Here is a 20951-nt window from a genome sequence, read left to right as displayed (position 1 = left end):
GTAGGGCGAGAGGTTACTTTCGTCAGCGTGGCGCAGGAAGGGCCACAAGGAGCAGGCAGTTTAGAGGAGGGCGTGGTGGCCAACCCGCCCATCAACAATGAGGCTCCCAGGTAGGAGGGAGGCTGTTCCTCTTCCGCCACAGGTGGGGGTTCAGCAATTGGGCACAGAGCATAGTGTCCAAAGGATTGGGCTGGAGTTGGATCAAAGATCCTCCTCCAATCAAATCATTCCACCAGATACCGTCAGAGGAATTGACAGATTACGCGGAAGAACTCCTTCAGAAAAGGACTATTGCGAGAGTCAAGCATCTAAAATTTCAAGGTCGCTTATTCAGCGTGCCAAAGAAAGGCTCAACAAAAAGAAGGGTAATCTTAGACTTGTCAAAGCTAAACTCTTTCATTCGTTGCGACAAGTTCAAGATGCTTACCCTCTCGCAAGTAAGGACCTTACTTCCGCGTGGAGCCCGTCACATGCTCCATCGATCTTACAGACAGCATACTATCATATCCCTATAGCCAGACACTTCCGCCCATTCCTAGGATTCAGGCTAGGAAATCAACATTTTCATTCAAAGTGATGCCCTTCGGTCTGAATGTAGCCCCAGGGTATTCACAAAAATAGCAGAAGTGGTTGTACAACAATTGAGAGCTCAGGGAATCATGGTAGCAGCATACCTCGACGATTGGTTGATCTGGGCACCAACAGTTGAGGAATGTCTCAGAGCCACCAAAAAGGTAGTTCACTTTCTGGAACATCTAGGGTTCCAGATAAACAAAACGAAATCCAGAACTTACTCCGGAATCTCGTTTTCAGTGGCTAGGAATCCAATGGATTTGGCTTCCCACAATCTGTCAATTCCAGTGGCCAAACGGAAGGAAATAGCAAAATCTGTCAGGCAATTTCTCAAGTGCAAACAAAACGTCAAGGAGAAACCAGGAGAGAATCCTAGGATCCCTTCAGTTTGCTTCGGTAACAGATATCCTTCTGAAGGCAAGGCTGAAAGATATAAATCGAATTTGGCGGTCAAAAGCAAACTCCAAATATCGAGACAAGTTGTCAGTAGTCCCACAGATCCTCCGCAATCAACTACGGCCTTGGTCAAAAGTAAAGAACTTAGCCAAGAAAGTACCCCTTCAATATCCCCTTCCAATGTTAACCATTCACACGGATGCATCCCTGTCCGGGTGGGGGGGATACTCTCAGTTTCAAACAGGTTCAGGGGACTTGGTCAGTTCAATTTCGCCAGCTCCACATAAACGTGTTGGAAGCAATGGCAGTATTTCTTACTCTGAAGAGACTGCTTCCCCCGAAGAAGTCTCATCTAAGGCTAGTTTTGGACAGTGCAGTGGTAGTTCATTGCATCAACAGAGGAGGGTCCAAATCCAAGCATGTGAATCATGTCATGATAGCCATCTTTGCATTGGCAAACAAACACAAATGGCATCTGTCTGCCACAGCACCTGGCAGGAGTAAGGAATGTGATAGCAGACGCCCTGTCCCGGTCAGTTCCTCTGGAATCAGAGTGGTCTCTAGACGACGGGTCATTCCAGTGGGTATGCCTGAGAGTCCCAGGTCTCCAAGTGGATCTCCTCGCCTCACAAGCGAACCACAAGCTCCCTTGCTATGTGGCCCCCAACCTGGACCCTCTGGCTTATGCCACGGACGCCCTGTCGTTGGATTGGAATCAGTGGAGGAGGAATTTATGTTTTTCCTCCGTGAATCTTCTCTTGAAGGTCCTAAGCAAACTAAGGTCCTTCAAAGGGACAGTAGCTCTGATTGCACCGGACTGGCCCAAGAGCAACTGGTATATCCTCTTCTTCTGGAATTGGGTCTCCGGCCTCAACGGATCCCCAATCCCAAGCTATCACAATCAGTACAAATGAGGACTGTGTTCGCTTCCTCAGGAATTCTCCAGACCCTAACTTTATGGACTTCATGAAGTTTGCGGCTAATAAAGATGCTGATATTGATCCACAGAATATTCTCTTCCTAGAATCAGATAAGAGAGAGTCAACCATTAGACAATATGACTCAGCTGTTAAAAAATTAGCATCTTTCTTGAGAGAATCGAACACTACAACCATGACAGTTAATCTGGCTATATCCTTTTTCAGATCCTTGTTTTGAAAAAGGTTTAGCAGCTAGCACTATTACCACTCATAAGTCGGCTTTGAAGAAAATCTTTCAAGTAGGTTTTCAGATAGATCTGACTGATTCTTATTTCACTCTATCCCCAAAGCCTGTGCTAGACTTGAGACTTCTCAGAGGCCTACTACAGTTTCATGGTTCTTAAATGATGTCCTCAAACTAGCTTCGGATACTGACAAATCAGCTTGTACATTTATATGCTCCTGAGGAAGACATTATTCTTATTAAGCCTAGCCTCAGGAGCTAGAATTCAGAACTGTCGGCTCTATCCAGGGATGCGGGTCATGTGGAATTCCTCCCATCAGGAGAAGTTCTACTTGCTCCGGATCGTAGCTTTTTAGCCAAAAATGAGGATCCTCTTGCAAGGTGGGCTCCTTGGAAGGTTATTCCCACTTCCACAGGATCCTTCTCTCTGCCCAGTATCAACTCTTAGAGCCTTTCTATCTCGTACTTCTTCAAGATCCTCAGGTGCTCTCTTCATGAGAGAGAATGGTGGTACTTTGTCAGTAAAAGGTATTAGACACAAATCCTTTACTTCATTAAACAAGCCAACCCTGAGTCATTCCCAAAAGCACATGATATCAGGGGAGTAGCCACCTCAATTAATTATTTCCAACATATGAACTTTGAGGATCTTAAAAAGTATACTGGATGGAAATCCCCGACAGTCTTTAAACGGCATTATCTAAAGTCCTTGGAATCTTTAAAGTTTTCAGCAGTAGCAGCGGGAAACATTGTTTTCCCCCGATACTGTATAGTAGTTTGTATATAGATCCAGGTCTCCTTTCTACCTACTCATCCAACATGCCTCACCTTATCGCCAGGCTACTCGAATATCATAGCCTTAGCCGTTGATTCATATAGTGGATTGTCCCTTATTTTTTTGCTAGGGACATCCACTCTTTGTACTGATAATGTACTTCAGTGTACCTACCCTTATTTTTATGCTAGGGTAGGACACAATGTGTTTGTATATATTTTGTCATACTGGTATTAATGATGGACTTCAGTGTACCTACCCTTATTTTTATGCTAGGGTAGGACACAATGAGTTTGTATATTTTGTAATTATGTTAAGTAACCCCTTTATTCCCCTTTTCTTTTTATATTACATGCATCACTGTAATTTACTGTAATTACCATTTAAGTACTTTAAGGTTACTACATTCATTGTTTTACTGTTTAGTATAAGTTAGTTTAAAGTGCTTAGTTTGTATGCTGTAATTGATTTACTTATATATCCATCATTTTACACTGCGTTTCATTGTTCCTTTTTTCCATCTTGTCTGTTTTCTCTGGTACTCTTTCATAGGCCGACACGAGCTGAGCCCAGAAAAGGGATTTTGACGAAGGAAAAAATCTATTTCTGGGTGATTGGCTCGTGTCGCCCTATGAAACCCCCCCACCCCCCCTTTATGGTTGTTCCCCCCTTGCAGGACAAGATGTTTTTAGGTGGTGGTTTTTAGATTAAGGATGTCCGCTAGGGGCGCTGCTGTCCGTGGCGTCCTCTAGTAGTAGTAGTAGAGGCTGCATCGCCCGTTGGTATCAGCTCTCTCTTAGGGGTATTCTGATTGGGAGTTTCTAATTGGTGATTGTCTCGTGGTAGTTCCACACTCGCCCCTATTTTCATACCGACACTTCTTTTTCAAGAGTGAGCGAGTCAGTTTTACTGACATTTTTCTAATTTTGTTTTTCTCTGGTAATTTTAGATTAAATTTTACCTGAAAGAATGATATTAAGGATCCTTTCATAGGGCGACACGAGCCAATCACCCGAAATAGATTTTTCCTTCGTCAAAATCCCTTATTTATTTATTTATTTCTTGGGTGGCAGTTTTTAGTCGATCCTATTTTCATTTATGTTTTTGTTATTTTCATTATTTTCATGTTTTTCACGGGGTCTTCATTCGAGCACGTTTCTTTATTTCGTGCTTCGCCGTTTATCCACCACCGCCCCCCCCCCCCCCCCCCTGTTATTTTTAAGTTTGGTTTATTCATTCAAGAATTTTCCCTTTTTCTTTTCGTCAGCTTGCCGTTTCTTATCGTTTTGTCAGTAGCAAGTAGTTTTTCCCTTTTGCGCCCACCGTTATCGAGTGGCCTTCATTGCGGTTTTATATTTTACGTAAGTTTATTTTCATTTCCCCCATGTTAAAGCATGATTTTCTTTTAGCTTTAAGTAATTGATTTTATTTTCTCTATGTATATGTTGGATGTTAGGTCGGTTAGCCTACATAGGCTATGCCTGCGTTTTCCCCTCGTGATCTTTTATTTGCGAGGGTACGCTGCTCACGTGATCGTCACCCCCCATCAGCCTTCCCTCCCTCCCCCTCACGTGGGCCCCCAGTAGTTGGGTGCTCCTCTCGCCTCGGTTGTCGCTGACAGCCGTTCCCATCAGCGGAGGGGGGATGTAGAGGGTCCTCCAGGACCTTAGGTTAGTGTGTCGCTTCTCAGCCGACCGCCTCCGAGTTGATGATTGCTTTGCGTATGCAGCTCGGTTTCCGTGGATTTGTTGCGCTCTGCTTCTTTCAGCTCCCGGAGCTTACATCCATCCGCCTAAAACATTCCCTCTCCGCTTAAGGCGGATTTAGATTCCGGCTTCTTCGGTAGTCGTTGAGGGCTATGTTTACGGAAGTTACTCTTCCGTAGGCGGAGTATGATATTTGTTATTTTAGTTCTCTATTTTTTTTATTTTTATTTTTCTTTCTTTTTGCCACGGAACTTGCGGGTTCATGTGGCCGTCCCGGGTTACTCCGTGTACCCCCACCCCGGGTCATAAAGCTCCGGTGGTTTTATTTCTTACACAGTCCCCGCCCGGACGTAAATATATGAATATATATATATATTTTCCTTTCTTTTGCCACGGAACTTGCGAGTTCATGTGGCCATCCCGGGTTACTTCGTGTACCCCCCACTCCGGGTCATACAGCTCCGGGTTGTTTTAATTATTACACAGTCCCCGGGACGTAAATATATGATATATATATACTATATATATATTATATTATTTCAGTCCTGAGTGCTCCGGCATATGACATTATTATCATAATAATCCTAATAAGTCTGTGCAATGTTCTTATATATTATTGCACTTACAGGCCACTCAGTGTCTGGTTGCCGGTCTACAGGATCCGTGCAACCATGATGTTTGCCGGAACCATGCCCCGTGCGCAGTATTGCTTTCCGGTTCCGTAGTCTGGCATCACGAAAACTGCTTTGCCTGCTACGCCTTGTACAACAGGTTACCGCACTGCTTGTTCTGTGCATATTGTGATGGAATTATATTACACTACTTTTGTTAGTGTTTAAAAAAAATAAAAAATAAAAAAAAATAAATAAATAAATAAAAAAAAAAAAAAAATAAATAAATAAATAAATAAATAATAAAAATTTCTTTAAATTAAATTACATTAATTAATCAACATATGTAAGGATAATGTTCAAAGATTTTACTCGAAATTGACACATTCCTTGCATTACAGACGGAGCAGTCTGTTAAGCATGCTGACTCTCCACCCTCAAGATCTGGGTTTGGAGGTTTTTGACAGAACGTAGGGAAAGCTAAGCCTTATATTCTACCTCAAGATGGCAGCCTTCCCAGCTGGGAAAGCTGCCAGATACGTTGACCCAAAATTCGCAATACCAATTATCAAATCAATTCAAGATTCAGTTATGGAACAGCAAGAGGCAGAGTTGCTGGACCTTGGTTTAGAAGTAGTCTCACTTGAAGTAGTGAGGATTTGCCTGTTACACTAGATATGGTTACAGGTAACAGTGTTAATGAGGCTAGCCTAGTTGGTCACCGGGGTCTTTCCTTGAGTGACTCTGATTCTTCCTCTCCCTTTACTCCCAATTCCTTCATGGGTTTCACAAGAGGTTTGCCCCCTCCCAGGTTGCATTCCTTCTCTGTGATTCCTAGATTAAAGAGAAAACTGGTAAAACCTTGCTTAAAAGCCAATCAGACACAAAGCCAAGGCCTGGGCAGGTGCCAGAGGTTCATACACATATTAAATCTAGGCGGAGATTTTTTTTCTAAGTCTGCAAATCCAAGGCCTTAAGGAGAGAACTCTTCCCATTGCCCCTCAAGTCCCATCCCTTCAACGTCTTGAGATCGGATACCTTATAAGGTACCGTAGGGAGGGCTGGAAGGTTCCCCTTTAGTCGGCAAAGACCTGTTCAACACGAATATTTTAAATCAGGTCAGTGGTCTTGCCAGCTTAGTCAGTTCAGTCGCAGCAAGGTTTGAAAGGGTGTTTTTAAAAGTTTAGGTGCACAGGACTCCCTGATTGCAGGTCTCAGACAGGAGTCGGCAGTTCTGGCACCTCCTAGTAACTTGGTGCAAGGTCAGAGCATGCCTGACGGGTCCACGCTCCCTCCGTTCCACCCTGGTGATCCTTGGAGGGTAGCGAACTTTGCTCCGTTTGTTAGCGGGATGTTGACTGCAGAAGGTTGTGGTACACGTAGACTCGAGGATTTTGAGTTCTTCCCCGAAAGGTTATGACCACCATTTAGAGGTTATGTTAGGCTTATGGAGGCAGCTTCGATTAGGAAGGACAAGGTCTCCAAGGACTGTTATCCTTTCTAGCAATTCAGGCTCATCAAGTATGGATATGGAGCCTAGAAGTGGATCTGTTCAAATACTAAGGTACAGCATTTAAAAGCCCTTTCACGATGTTTACGTCTGATGACGGGAACTCCTTAACTTTTACATAAAAGGTAGCAGGACTTACCCTTCAGGCAGTGACTCGGGAAGAGCCCCAGCCTAGCAAGACAGATCCCACATCATTGCTACTCCCAGGTAGGGAGAATTTGTGGGAAGTTTGCCGGTTACATTCTCGGTAGGCAAGCTTAAGCCAAACTGTGCAATCAACTTGTTTAGTAAGCGCCTCTGTCAGACGCACTGATCCAAGCCGAATTTGATGCTAGGACACGTCTTGCAAGGTCTCTTAACACTCTAGTGATGATGGAGACGGCGGCTCTGGAGTACGCTCATGAACCGCTGTTTAAGGTCATTGCGGAGTAGTTACTTTTAAGCATGCAATGTGACTCGTACGGCTTTCCGGTTACTAAGAGAAATGGCAGGAAGCATGTTTTATCCGAGGCTACGATCAGGCACGAACCCAACGAGCTTCTGGCTTCCTCAATCTGGGGTGCAGATCTCTTCCCAGCTTCGGCAGTAAACGAGGTTCAGAACGAGGCATCATGTTTTAATCAAAGCATCAGATTGCTTTGTGGGGCATTCCTTTCAAAAGGAAATTAGAGTCTTCTTCCTCCAGTTTTAGGGCTACGAAGGGTCAAAGAAGGTAACCAACCTTTCCTTTAACAAGTTTCGCAACAGCATCCTGTGCTACAAGCTGTTCTAATTCAGCAAGTTCCCCAACCTTCATCTTCTAAGGCTCAGCCTCGGCAACAAGCATCAATTTGTCTTCCTTTTGCCGTCGGCTAGCCAACAGGTTCCACCACTGTATTCAGTGTCGCCTGCTTTTTGTTTTAACCCGGTCTATGAGAATCGGGTATTTCACCTTTTACCAAGGTTGCTAGGGTTGCAGGGCTAGAGGCCCCTTTCGTCAGCGTGGAGGAACATGGAGCCCAAGGGCGAGCTAGAGGTGCATGGTCAGAAAAGGAACCTGACCCTCATCATCTCAATGAAGTTCCTCAATAGGAGGCAGGCTATATCTCTTTTTAACATCGTTGGGGGTTCAGCAGCTGAGCCGAAAGCATAGTATCCATCTATCAGCATCCAACCCAGGGGTTGATGGATTACTCCAGGGATCTTCTCCAGAAGGGAGCAGTCTCCGGGACAAGAACTTGAAATTTCAGAGTCGTCTATTCAGTGTCCCAAAGAAAGGGACCGACCAAAGAAGGGTGATCTTAGTCTTGTCCGTTTAACTTGTACATTCCTTGCGACAAGTTTCTTAAATGCTGACCATTCTCTCAGGTACGGGCCTTACTTCCTCGTGGGGGCCTCACCACCTCTATAGATCTTACAGACGCCTATTATCATGTCCCGATTGGCTCGGCACTTCCAATCCATTCCCTGGGCCTGGCTTCAAAACTAGGGAAAGAAGCCTATTCCTTCAAGGTGATGCCACCCTTCGGGCTGAATATAGCCCCAAGGGTTTTCACGAAACTGGCGGAGGTAGTGGTGCAGGAGCTAAGGTCTCAGGTTTTATGGTGGTGGCGTACCTAAACAACTGCTAATCTGGGAGATGGCCAAAGACAAGTATATGAAAGCCATGGACGAGGTCATATCTTTCCTGGAATATATAGGTTTCAAGATCAACAGGACCAAGTCCCGATTGGCCCCAGATCCAAGTTCCAGTGGCTAGGTAATCCATTGGGCGGGCTTGGATTCACACAATCTTTCCATTCCATCAGGGAAGGGGTGCAAGGTAACAAGCCAATTCTTAAAATGCAAAAAGGCTCGAGAAGGAATCAGGAGACGATCCTAGGCTCGCTCCAATTTGCCTCAGTCACAGACGTTCTGTTGAAAGCCAAGCTCAAGGACATCAATCGAGTTTGACGTTCAAAGGCCAATGCCAAGTGTCGCGACAAGTTCGGCCGGGTACCTCTGATTCCCAAGGAACGTCTACGTCCATGGCAATGGCCGAAAACCTAGCCAAAGAGTTACAGTTGCAGTTCCCTCCCCCGTCCCTACTGGTGCATACAGTCGCATCACTGTCAGGTTGGGGAGGTTTATTCACAGCACGACAAGGTTCAGGGTATTGGTCACCTCATTTCCAAAAGCTTCACATCACATCCTGGAAGCTATGGCAGTGTTTCTGACCTTAATGAAGCTCCGTCCTCCGGAGGAGACTCATATCAGATTGGCTCTCGACAGTGCGGTAGTGATACACGGTATAAACAGAGGTGGTTCAAAGTCAAGTCATGTGAACCACGTGGTGATAGCAACTTTTTCTCTAGCTGACAAGAACCACCTGGCATCTATCGGCTACCCATCTGGCAGGAGTCCACAATGTAGTAGCAGACGCACTGTCCCGGTCAGTCCCCCTGGAATCAGAATGTCACTGGACCAGGAATCCTTCAAGAGGGTTTGTAGGAGAGTACCGGTATGGAAGTAGATATGTTCGCTACAGGGGCAGAAACCACAAGCTGCCTTGTTACGTAGCCCCAAATATGGACCCTCTAGCATACGCTACGGACGCCCTGAGTATAGGTTGGAACCAGTGGAGGGAGGTTTATTTATTCCCTCCAGTGAACCTTCTCCTGAAGGTGCTGCACAAGTTGAAATCCTTCAAAGGTCAGGTGGCTCTCATAGCTCCTTACTGGCCCCAAGAACAATTGGTTTCCCCTTCTCCTGGAACTAGGTCTTCGTCCTCTACCCTCTCCCGGACTTGAGGCTGTCGCAACAAGTTCAAACGGTGACTGTGTTTCGATTTCTCAGGTCTTCACAAAACCCTATCTTTATGGATTTCATGAAGTTTGCAGGTAGGAGGATAGGGGACATTGATCCACAGAACATTTGTTTCTTGGAGTCAGACAAAAGAGAATCTACACTTCGCCAGTATGGTTCAGCAGTTAAACAATTGCCTACATTTCTCAGGGAATCAAATGTCAAAGTAATGACAATGAACGTGGCTATAACATTCTTCAGGACTTTATTCGAACAAGGCTTGGCAGTTGCCACAATAACAACCACTAAATCAGCTCTGAAAAAGATTTTTCTTCTCGGGTTTGGTATAATCTGTCTGAGTCTTATTTCACCCCAATCCCAAGGGCTTATGCACGCCTGCGGCTTATTCACAGGCCGTCGTCAGTGTCATGGTTTCTTAACGATGTTCTCAGGTTAGACTCTAAAACAGACAACTTCAAATGTGATTGCCAAACCCTTTTGCGTAAGGCACTGTTTTTTATTAAGTCTGGCTTCAGGTACCAGAACATCGCAGATGTCATCTTTATCTAGTGGCCAAGGGCATATAGATTCCTTTCCTCGGGTGACGTGTTGCTTTCACCAAATAAATATTTTATGGCTAAGAATAAGAACCCTTTGATAAGGTGATCACCATGGAAGGTTGTTCCGATTCCGCAACATCCTTCTTTATGTCCTGTTAAAACTCCTAAGGACTATTTATCTGGAACATCTACCTTTTCCGAAGGCCCTCCTCCCCCCCCTTTTTCATGTGGGGCGGTGGTGGTACCATATCTCTAAAGGGCATTGCGCAGCAGTTTTTGTATTTTACCAAGAAAGTCAGCCCAGGGTCCTTTCCCAAAGCGCGTGGTATTCGGTCTATAACAACTTCTGTAAATTTCTTCAAATATATGTACTTTGATGATCTGAAGAAGTATACTGGTTGGAAGTCGCACTGGGTTTTCCAAAGCATTACCTTAAGTCTTTGGAGGATCTTAAATATCATGCATAGCTGTAGGGAGGTCAGTGTCTCCTGCTACAACATCAATATAGTACTGTCCTTGTGTCATAATATTTTCCATTATGCCAGCATTATTAACATTCTACCTACCGCAGCACATTTCTTTGTTATTTGACTTGGTGTATGGTGTTAATTTATACAATTTAATATTCTATTTCGTTTCAGGGTGATGTAGCTTGGTGTTTCTCTGGTACAATTTCACAGGAGCGACACGGCTGAGCCCAGAAAAGGGATTTTGACGTAGGAAAAATCTATTTCTGGGCGAGGAAGCCGTGTCGCCCAGTGAAATCCCCCCCTAGTTTTTTCCCCTGTGCACTCGATTCTTTCCAAATCAATGGTGCTTAATATTGTTTATCTACAGGAACAATCTGTCCACCACCCCAAACCTGTTATTAAAATTCCCAAGGAGCAATCCGTCCATTAAGGGTTAATGGAAACTGTTTTTAATTTTAAAGATTTTTTATGTATACATATTATAAAAAATGAAATGTTTTTTTTTAGTTGTAAAGTTTATAAACTTAGATTTCCTTGCATATGTATTTTTAATATAAGTTGTTTTAATAAGTGGTAAATATTTGAAGCAGATCCCTTCAGTCATAAGGTAGCAATGTCAATCTACTTTCTATTGGAGCCTAATGACAGCATACTCCCCTTAAAGCTGATTATTGCTTTGTCAGACAGGAAAAAACAGCACAGCAATTACAGCGTAACCTTGTGATCTATGTACTCCTAACGTCTTACCTTGCAGGAGACCTACTGGCTCCCAATTTTAACTAATACGTATATGTAAGTCTACTTGTTTAAGTTTTAAAGAACTAACATTTTTCACTGTCTTAAAACTCTGTACATACTTAGCTTGAGTGGTGTTATGATGATTGACAAATGCACTGTTTTTGGAGCAAACACTGGTGATACTTGAACTCTTTAATGGGGAAGATAACTGATTAACATCTGTTGTCACAACTGTGTGAGTAGAAGGAAGGATAAAACTAATGCAGTCGTTAAGTGAAAAGGAGAGAGAGCCGTCCTCTCCTGAGTCCTTAATATTCCATCACTGTGCCAAAAGCAATATCCTGGCTGAGAACAGCTATAACAGAATTCTTTGAGATGGGCTGATCTGTCTTTTGGACCTATGGGAGGGACCATGAGAGTGTCAGTAATACCTCAGTCTTGCGCAATTCGAATTGCGCGGATTCACAGTAGCGTAAACTATTCATTGGAATCTAACTAAATAGCATACGCAAGTTTTTCACATACACGTGAACATTTGCAAATTCTCGAGAAACCCTCCAAAAGTGTTTGTTTAATTTATTATATAATTTATTGGTTTTCAAGCTTTTTATGCATAAATTAATTATGTCAAGTTAATGTGACAGGTGGGGGGAATGTAGCCATTAACAGGTCAATTATTTTTACATAATTTTCTCTCTCTCTCTCTCTCTCTCTCTCTCTCCTCCCTCTCTCATCTCTCTCTCAATCTCTCTCTCTCTCTCTCTCTCTCCCCATAATAATTCATCAATAATTGCATTCTCTTAAGTAAGAACAACTCTCTCTCTCCTCTCTCTCTCTCTCTCAGTCTCTCTCTCGCTCTCTCCTCATCTCTCTCTCTCTCTCTCTCTCTCGTCTCGCCTCCGTCTCCTCTCTCTCTCTCTCTCTCTCTCTCTCTTGTACTTAGCGGTAGATAATTTTAAAGTGATCTAATTTTACCTATACCATGTAGAACTGTAAATGCGCCATTCTAAAACATAAACATATAGCTAAGAGTTGTTTTTTGTCCAACAATATTAAGCACCTGGTATGTTTTACATAAAAAAGGGAAATTTTCAGAAACAAAGGAAAAAAGAGAACTGAAAGAATATTGTCCCTAAAAAGGGGGCATGGTTTAAGAAGGCTTCTAAAAATAGATCGGTTAGAAGGGGAAAGAAAAGAGAAATAGAAAGTATGTAATCTTCACACACACACCTATATTTTTACCAACCATTTATTTATTTTTTTAAGAGTAATGTATTAAGCTAACTTTTAAACGAAATTACAGTAACTTTAACTTTATTTAATAGTTAGCTTAATACTTAGGGAGCATGATTAGTGTCATAATAAGTGTTCAAACTCTATAAATAAGCAAACTTAAGCAAAAATTCCCCTTGCACAAGGGTATCTGGAACCTAACCTCAAGTAAGTTCAGGGTATTACAGTAACTTCTCTGAGGAGGAACAGTGGCTATTCTATAAAAAAAACTTGACATGTCAAAACAGCACAGATCAGAGTCTGTGAGATCAAAAGTCTTTCTACTTTGTTGTTGAGAATTGTGTACTTTTGGAAGTTTTGTGGCTTGCATATGAAGGTGCTATAAGGTCTTTAGATTCATTTGCATCTATGTCACTCTTAATGGATGGTTGCTCTCCTCTGTAACTTAATCACTCTCAGGAGTAATCTGTGGCAGTAAAGGACTGAATCTGCAGTATTCCCCGGTGGGTCTGAGATAGATAGTGGATGTAGTAGGTAATTAAGGACATGATTTCAACCTCTTGGCAATACTTTTCATATCAGGGTTTCTGCCGCACAAACACAACCCACTTTATGAATTGAGAAATGTGTTCTGATGCCTGTGTTCAATCTTGAGGTTTCAGGCAGGTCCTACTGGTCTCAATCACTTAGCTATGGGACCTTTAACAAGTTAGTCTTTTCCACCTAGATTGAGATTAGAGCTAATTATAAGCAGTGGTTCTGTGATGAAAGAAACATAATTCTTTCAAAATGAAATTAAGTTTTGCATTTAGTTCTGTCACTTATGTTAGTTCCCACCTTCCTGCCCTGTTACTTTCTTATTGGTCATGGATTTTATAGCACCAAGAATATCCATTGGCATGCACAGTGCACAATCTGCCAGAGATTTATCTCTTGTAGACGTAGTGGTTCTTGGTGGCAGGTTTCAGTTTCCCTAACATTAGCAGTTATGACTTGGACCATTGACAGATGGTTTCTCGTTTGTGAATTTTTCATAAGTTATATTTTAATATTGATCTTTCAGAATCACAACTGATCTCTGATCCTCTTTTCCTGCCAGCAGCAACCAGATTTGCTGAATGTCAAAGTACTCAGTTCTGGAGGTCCTTTATTCCTCACGTTGCTGGACTGTGGAACATTCTCCCTGAGGATGCTGTGCTATTGGAACTCCAAAAGTTCAAGCAAAGATACACTAAAACTATTCTCTTTGTATTTTATAATGTACTGAGAGTTTTATCTTTCTGTTTATTATTTGTTACAGTAATTAGTTGTTCATGTGCAGAACAAACTTTCAGTCTTAACAATAGTATGTTTTCCAAGTGCCAGCTGGTAACCGGTTAAAAACAATCAAAGATTGTAAACAAGGAATCTGTGAGATCTGGCAACTCCTGCGCATACAAGGTGATAGGTGGTCAGAGACCTCGCACTACCTCATGACGTCTTCAGTCTTTTCTTAACCGCCTTGGAAAGTAAGATGCTATCACTTTGTTCTCCTTTGAAGCCGGTTGGTTTTTGCCCGTTTTTCTTTTTTTTTTTTAGAGAGTGCTTTTGTGTGTATTTCTAGATGTGGATTCTACTGAGTCTGCATGGCCTCATCAATGCATATGCCCAGGCATTCGTGGATGTCCCTGCTCAAGGTTTTTAGCTACTTTTGCCACAGACCCACATATGGCATGCAGTAGGTGCTCTGCTAATTATTTTACAATAACTAATCCTTGTCAGAAATGTCATGCCTGGCCTAAGTCGTAGTGGGAAGTGTTTTATAAGAGGGAACATCATAGATTTTTTACTTTTCCTTCTGAGGAGGGTTTTTCCTCTCCGTGGATGGATGATTTGGCTTCTCCCTCTCCAGCAATCGCTCTCCTTGTGACTAGTGCGAATGTTCCCTCTCCTTCCTTTTCTTCCATTGATTTGTCTATGGAAGTATCAAGAGTTCCACAGGATTAGGTTATGTGTAATGTAGCCCCCTCTCCCTCAGGTTCTCACTTTATACCTGATAGGGAGGAGGCTACGCCATCTAATGCCTTGTTTTCAGATCGGAGTCATCAAAGATGGCAGCTGTGTGGGTGTCGCTGGGTGGCTACGGGGTTCACCTTCCTTGGATGGACTGCCGTCACTTTCATAGAGGTGCATAACCCCGTCTCTATAGTGGTTCCTCCTCCCCCTGGACTCCTTTACGTTGGATCTCGAATACTGCCACCTTGAGGATCCCCATTGTCATCATTGACGCTCCATGTGTCGCATCTTATCGCTCCGCCACTGAGGCCGTCGACCAGCTCCAATCTTAAGAGGTGTTGTGACATCACTCCCAGCGTCCTCTCACCATATAATGTCAGATTCAGTAGCCATTCATCCCCCAGCTGTGACGTCAACTCTTCTCGCTATGATGTTATCACCTGAATTAGTTCAAACGGTCTACAAGAGACTGGACTGTTTTGCGTGAGAGGATTTTTGCTGGGTCTACATAGAAAAAGGAGTCAGAAATGGAGGGTCTTGTCTCCTACTCCAGCTATTAAGAGACTGTGTAGAGAGAAGAGTTTTTCTCCTCCTATACCTAAGCCATCCCCCTCTCCCCGTCGTGTCAGACATTGGAGGATAAAGGACTTTGTGGTGGTCTTCATCGTCTTCGAGTGAAAGAAGTGCATCGCCTTCTTCCCTACATGACTATGTCTTTCCCAAGCACATTTGTGTTCGTGCAAATGAGAGAAGTGTTTCTCATATACCACAAGGTTGTGTTTCATCTGCAAACATTCACGTTCGTGAGGCTGGCAGTGGAGATCGCGGGAAGAAGGCATCCTCCTCTGCGATACATGCCTGTGTATCTCCTGTACGTCATGAGGGTTATGTAGCTTTGTCTTCCTTTCAGGGCCATGTTTCTCCCTCTCAAGTACGTGTTCATGAGAGTGTGAGTGCGGGGATCATTAAGAGTATGGCATCATCCGTTTGTGAACATGATTCATCATTGCAAGTTCGTGTGGGTGAGGTCGGGGGTGACCCCCTTTCGTCTGTTCCTGCACCAGATTGTCGGCACAAGGACGAAAAAGCGTCAGTTAAAAGGTCGAAGGCTGCAGATGTGGAGGTTAGTCAGGCTTCGCCCTAAGGATTCTGCGATTGGCAAGACTGAGGCTGAGGGTCAAAGACATGAGACTCCATTGGTCAGTGGACGTGCTTCTCATTCTCTTGGAAGATGTTCCTCGTTTCAGGATCATGCCCGGTTGACTTCTGAAGGTTGTGTACTCGAATTGTCACACGATTATGTACGTGCTTCCTCCTGCGACTGTGTACGTTTTTCAGCGGATGTATGTGATCTTTTTTTTTTTTTATCATGTATAGGGTGCTTCTCATGAGCCAGTACGCTATTCAAGTCAGGATCATGTACAAGTGTCGCTGCGAGATGAGTTCCGAGAGCCTTTGGTCTCGGTATCTTCCAGTTTTAGACCTTACACACCAACCAATGTTGTCAAAAATGTTGGGCTTCCCGAGGAAGCTTCTGCAGCAGTTTTACAGGTGGAGGAGAATACTGCCAAACCGTCTTCTTCACGTCATTGGTCACCTGTGCCAGAGCAAGAGGAGGGCGATAACCAAGAGTTTATATCCTCATTTGCAGTGGTTGTTGATCTCATTCATAATCTCAACAATCCCGAAGGTAGGGCACAAACTCAATCTTCTATCACCCTAACGGATATAGAGGCCATGCTGGGTGCTAAATTGGACTCTAGAGCTTCCTGTTGAGCTCCCCTTGTCGGGTCACGCTCTGTCCATCCTACAACGCGTGAATGCTTTGGTGTCAGACCAAGATGGATCTCTGCATTCTGGTAGGTCATCTAAGCTTCTTCCCCCTCCTCTTGTGTGGCACAGGAAGTACTATTCCACTAGTACAGTTCAATTGATGCCCCGTCACCTTAACCTGGACATGACACGTCTAAAACCTAGCCTATTCTGGAACAGGTTAGGGCTGAAGGCCCCGCCTTTTCATCTCAAGAGTTCTTGACTATGGAGACTACTACAGCTTTGATCTTCCAAACAGTCTGATCTCTTCTTTCTGTATTTCTATTCACGTCTGTTACTTCTCTTCTTTCAAATAAACACCATATTCTTTGGAGGCCAGAATTTCAAGTCAGTGGCCCCTTTGGGTTTGTTCCATATGAATATGGTTCATGTTGTGAATGATAATACTATGTGACTGTCATTTTCTCTTTTCTTAGAAAAGGGTCAGAAACTACAAAGATTATTTTTGAAACAAAAGAGATTATAATAAATATCTCGTGTTTTTATAATTATGTTATCAATCACTATTCCTATACAAAAATATTTGGAATATGAGTTCAGAATCACACACTTGTCAAGAAAATAGTTTTATTTTGTAATCATGCATCTCACCTTTTTTAATTATAGCAGTTAAGGTAACTTCAGCCTGGCAGTAAAACTGAAAGAATACAATACGTAAAGTTTTTAAAGAGTAGGAACGGTACGTTTCATCCAGGGACTAGAAAGTTCTGTTTATAGAACTGACACAAATGATATGATTAAGGATGGACATCAGAAAGCAATATAGGCACACATTAGTTTCATATGATTAGAAACAGTGTGAAGGACTAATCATAATAATGTCTCATAATGTTTGAGTATCTCTGAAATTTGAAGTGTTTGCTTAGATACTAAAAAAAATGAAAAGTAATGTTCTAAGTTGAAAATAACTTTAACATGACCACTAGCTGGAAAACTTAGATTATTTCATTACTTTTTCTAGGAAAGAAGAGAATGTCATGAGTCGCTTAACTGATATATCATACCGAGCCATCAAGAAGACTGGTATATTTCAGAGTGCCCCACCATATTACAGCCATCACCTTAATCCAAATATTCATGTTCGCCATATGGAGAAGACAAGCACACAGGGAAAACAAGATTTTGGATCTCACAAGTAAGTCATTGTATTCAAGGATATGTATAGATATAATTCTTATTTATATGATTTTCTCACTACATTTTTTTAAATGTCATTGAAAATTAACATAATTTTATAACTAATAAATACAGTATTATGTATTTGGCCCTTTTTACCATAAACTGTTTCTGTTGTCAAGTATAAGAGTCTTGAAATTATTCTGTCTGCCTGCTGCTCTAGAATACTACAATACATGTACTTTGGTCAGTAGAATATATATACTAGAATATACTAGCTTACCAACCTCTCTCTCTTAAGATTGTTGCTTCAGTTATATTGCCCAGCATTTTGGACATTTTGTATTTAACCACTTCTCATCCCTATTCCTATTTGGGCTGAACTTGGACTTGAAGGGCATCAGGAGTGTCTCAGTTTATCTCAGCAATCTCAAAAACTGTAGATTAGATGCTAACATAAATAATTTTTTACATATTATTTTTTACCCCTTCTCACATCCGGCCCCCCCCTCCTATCGGGGCTGAACTTGGACTTGAAGGGCATAGGGAGTGTCACTATTCTTCTCAGATTCTGGGACTTAAAGGGCATAGGGTGTGTCACTATTCATCTCAGCAACCTCAGAAGCTATGGATTAGGCCAGCAAAACTTTGAGGTTAGCCAATTTAAGAAAAACACATCAATGGAAAGAGGAAGATCCACGAGAAGTTGAATACGACTACTATTTACAATCCCTTGTGGGGCCTCTTTTACAACACAATCATAAATTTTACCAAGTTATAAATTTTTTAATAATAATTTTATTTTGTAAAATTATAATTACCTCTCACACAATATCAAAACAGATAAGAAATAACATTAGTAACAAATTCTGAGCACATTTGTTGTAAAATATTTATGTAAATTTACCAAGGACAAAGTTGCAGTAACTTTTTGGATTATACATGTCTTTTCTAATATTTCTTTACACTTTTATTTGAAAAGTTACAATCACAATTGACATACTATCATGAAAGATAAGAACTAAAACCAACAGCAACCCCATGGTATATGAGCAAATTTATCAAAGGACTTTATGTGAGACAGAGAGGTAGTATATGCTCCCTTGAAGTCAAGATCCCAACTAACTCTCATGAGCCACCCAGTTGATTTTACCCAGTGTAAAATTGCTATAGAAGTAATGGCACCTCTTTCCTGCCTGATTCCCCCAAATTGATGGCGCGTAATATTGTTACTCACCATAAGTGACTGTCCACCACCCTAAACCTGTTATTACTACTCATATGAGCATGTCCGTCCATTAACCCTTGATGTACGGATAGCTTCTCAGGAGTAGTAATAACAGGTTTTGGGGGGTGGTAGATGGATTGATCCTGTAGAGAGGCAATATTAAGCACCATCGATTTGAAAAGAATCAGGCGAGAAAGAGGTGCCAATACTTCTATAGCCCATAAATTTACTAATGGCAACTTTTACACTGACTAAAATCACGAACCAAGTGTCTCAGGACTTTAGTTCTGCCTCGGACTTAAAGGAGAATGTGGTGCATCTGTCTCACGTGACAACTTTTTGTAAATTTACTCATAAATATACCAAGGGGTTGCTGTTGGTTTTGTTCCTGCCTTTTACAATAGTATGTCAGTTGTAAATGTAATTTTGCAAAGAAATATTACAAAAAAATATACAAATAAAAAAAGTTACTGAATCTTCGTTCTTGGTAAATTTACATAAATATTCTTCAACAAATATGCTAAGAATTTGTTACTGATTTTATTCCTTATCTGTTTTGATATTGTGTGAGCTGTAATTATAATTTTACAAAATTAAATCAAATCTCTTATTAGAAAAAACATATGTAAGTTGGTGAAATTTACAATTATGTTGTAAAAAGGCCCTACAGGGAGTTGTAAATAGTCGTTTTCAACTTCTCGTGGAAGGCAGGGAAAAAATTTTAGAATTTTTTCTTTCACCTTGTGCATTTGCATATCTTTCTCTTTCCATTGATGTTTTTTCATAAATTGACCAACATCAAAGTTTACCTGCCCTGAGGAGATGCATATTGATTTTTTACCCGTCCACTAAGGGTTAAGGGACATCGGAAATATCACTTCATCTTGGCGACCTTGAAAACTATAAATTAGACACTGATGTGTTGTTTTCTGTTATTTTTACGTCTTCCCCTACCCACCCGCCTTCCTATTGGGGCTGAACTTGGACTTGAAGGCCATTTGGACTGTCACTATTTATCTCAGCAGCCTCAAAAAACTAATGATTAGACACTAATCTCTTGTTAATTTTTGTTACATATTTTTATATGTCACCCCTTCTCACCCTTTTTCTATGGGGTTAAATATGGACTTAAAGAGCATTGGAAGTGTCACAGTTCATCTCCGTGACCTCAAAAACTATGAATTGGATACTAATATCTGTCATTTTTTGTTTTTTTACATTTCACCCCCTTCTTATCAGGGCTAAACAAGGAATTAAAGGGCACCAGGAGCATCACTATTCATCTCACTGGCCACGAAATGTATGGATTAGACACTAATATCTGTTGCTTTTTGTTATTTTTATGTCATCCATTCCCACCCCTTCTCATCCTCCCTCCTATCGAGGGCTGAACTTGGACTTAAATGGCATAAAGAATGTCACTATTCATCTCAGCAACCTCGAAAACTATGGTGTACATGTCACCCCATTCCACCTCCCCCCATCCCTATTGGGGCAGAACTTAGACTTGAAGGGCATCAGGAGTGTCACTTTTTCTCAGCGACCTTGAAAATTATGGATTAGACACTTGTTTTGGTTTTTTTTTACGTCACCCTTTCCCACCCCTTTTCAGACCCCTCCCTATCGGGGCTGAACTTGGACTTGAAGGGCATTGGGAACATTAATGGGTTAGACACTAATATCCGTCGTTTTCAGTCATTTTTACATCACCCCTTCCGACCTCCCCTCCCTGTTGGGGCTGAACTTGGACTTGAAGCACAATGGGAGCAGTGGCAGATCTAGAAATCTTTCATGAAGGGGCACTTAGGGTTTTGATATATATATATATATATATATATATATATATATATATATATATATATATATATATATATATACACAGACAATTTACATCATATGTGTATATATATTATATGTAATGAATTACAAGGACTTACAAGGGTTAGAATGTGTCAAAGACTTATTAGTCCATCCGAGGAGACATGACACACTCACTTATCTTTAGGAGCTGGTTTTACAGTTCATTCACAGTGTTCTAATAATTTCCAAATATTAATATTAATAATGTAAAGAGCAATCAATTCATTAAAGAAAATACTACAGTGAATTAGTAAGATTATAGTTTATAAATTTAAAAAAATTATGTAAGAATGAAGGAAATCCCAGTCTTCAAGCATCTTTCTTTCAAACTCCAGGTCTAAGCTAAATTCCAACAGCTGTCAAATATATCAAGTAATGTGATAGGAGGGGAGGGAGTGTGATTCTCTCTCTCTCTCTTTG

General features: G+C 41.7%; 1 protein-coding gene across 1 annotated transcript in view; it reads left to right on the top strand.

Annotated features, from left to right (window-relative positions):
- The window catches only part of LOC135217463 (polyphosphoinositide phosphatase-like), a 333908-nt gene that overhangs the window by 137746 nt on the left and 175211 nt on the right, over window positions 1-20951 (top strand). Inside the window, exon 9 of the mRNA XM_064253366.1 lies at window positions 17289-17462. Within this exon, the coding sequence (XP_064109436.1) occupies window positions 17289-17462 (174 nt within the window). The remainder of the gene's footprint in view (window positions 1-17288; window positions 17463-20951) is intronic.

The sequence above is a fragment of the Macrobrachium nipponense genome, chromosome 7, assembly GCF_015104395.2.
Source record: "Macrobrachium nipponense isolate FS-2020 chromosome 7, ASM1510439v2, whole genome shotgun sequence".
Lineage (NCBI taxonomy): Eukaryota > Metazoa > Arthropoda > Malacostraca > Decapoda > Palaemonidae > Macrobrachium > Macrobrachium nipponense.
The sequence above is the reverse complement of the archived record's forward strand: the minus strand, read 5'-3'. Positions and strand labels throughout refer to the sequence as shown.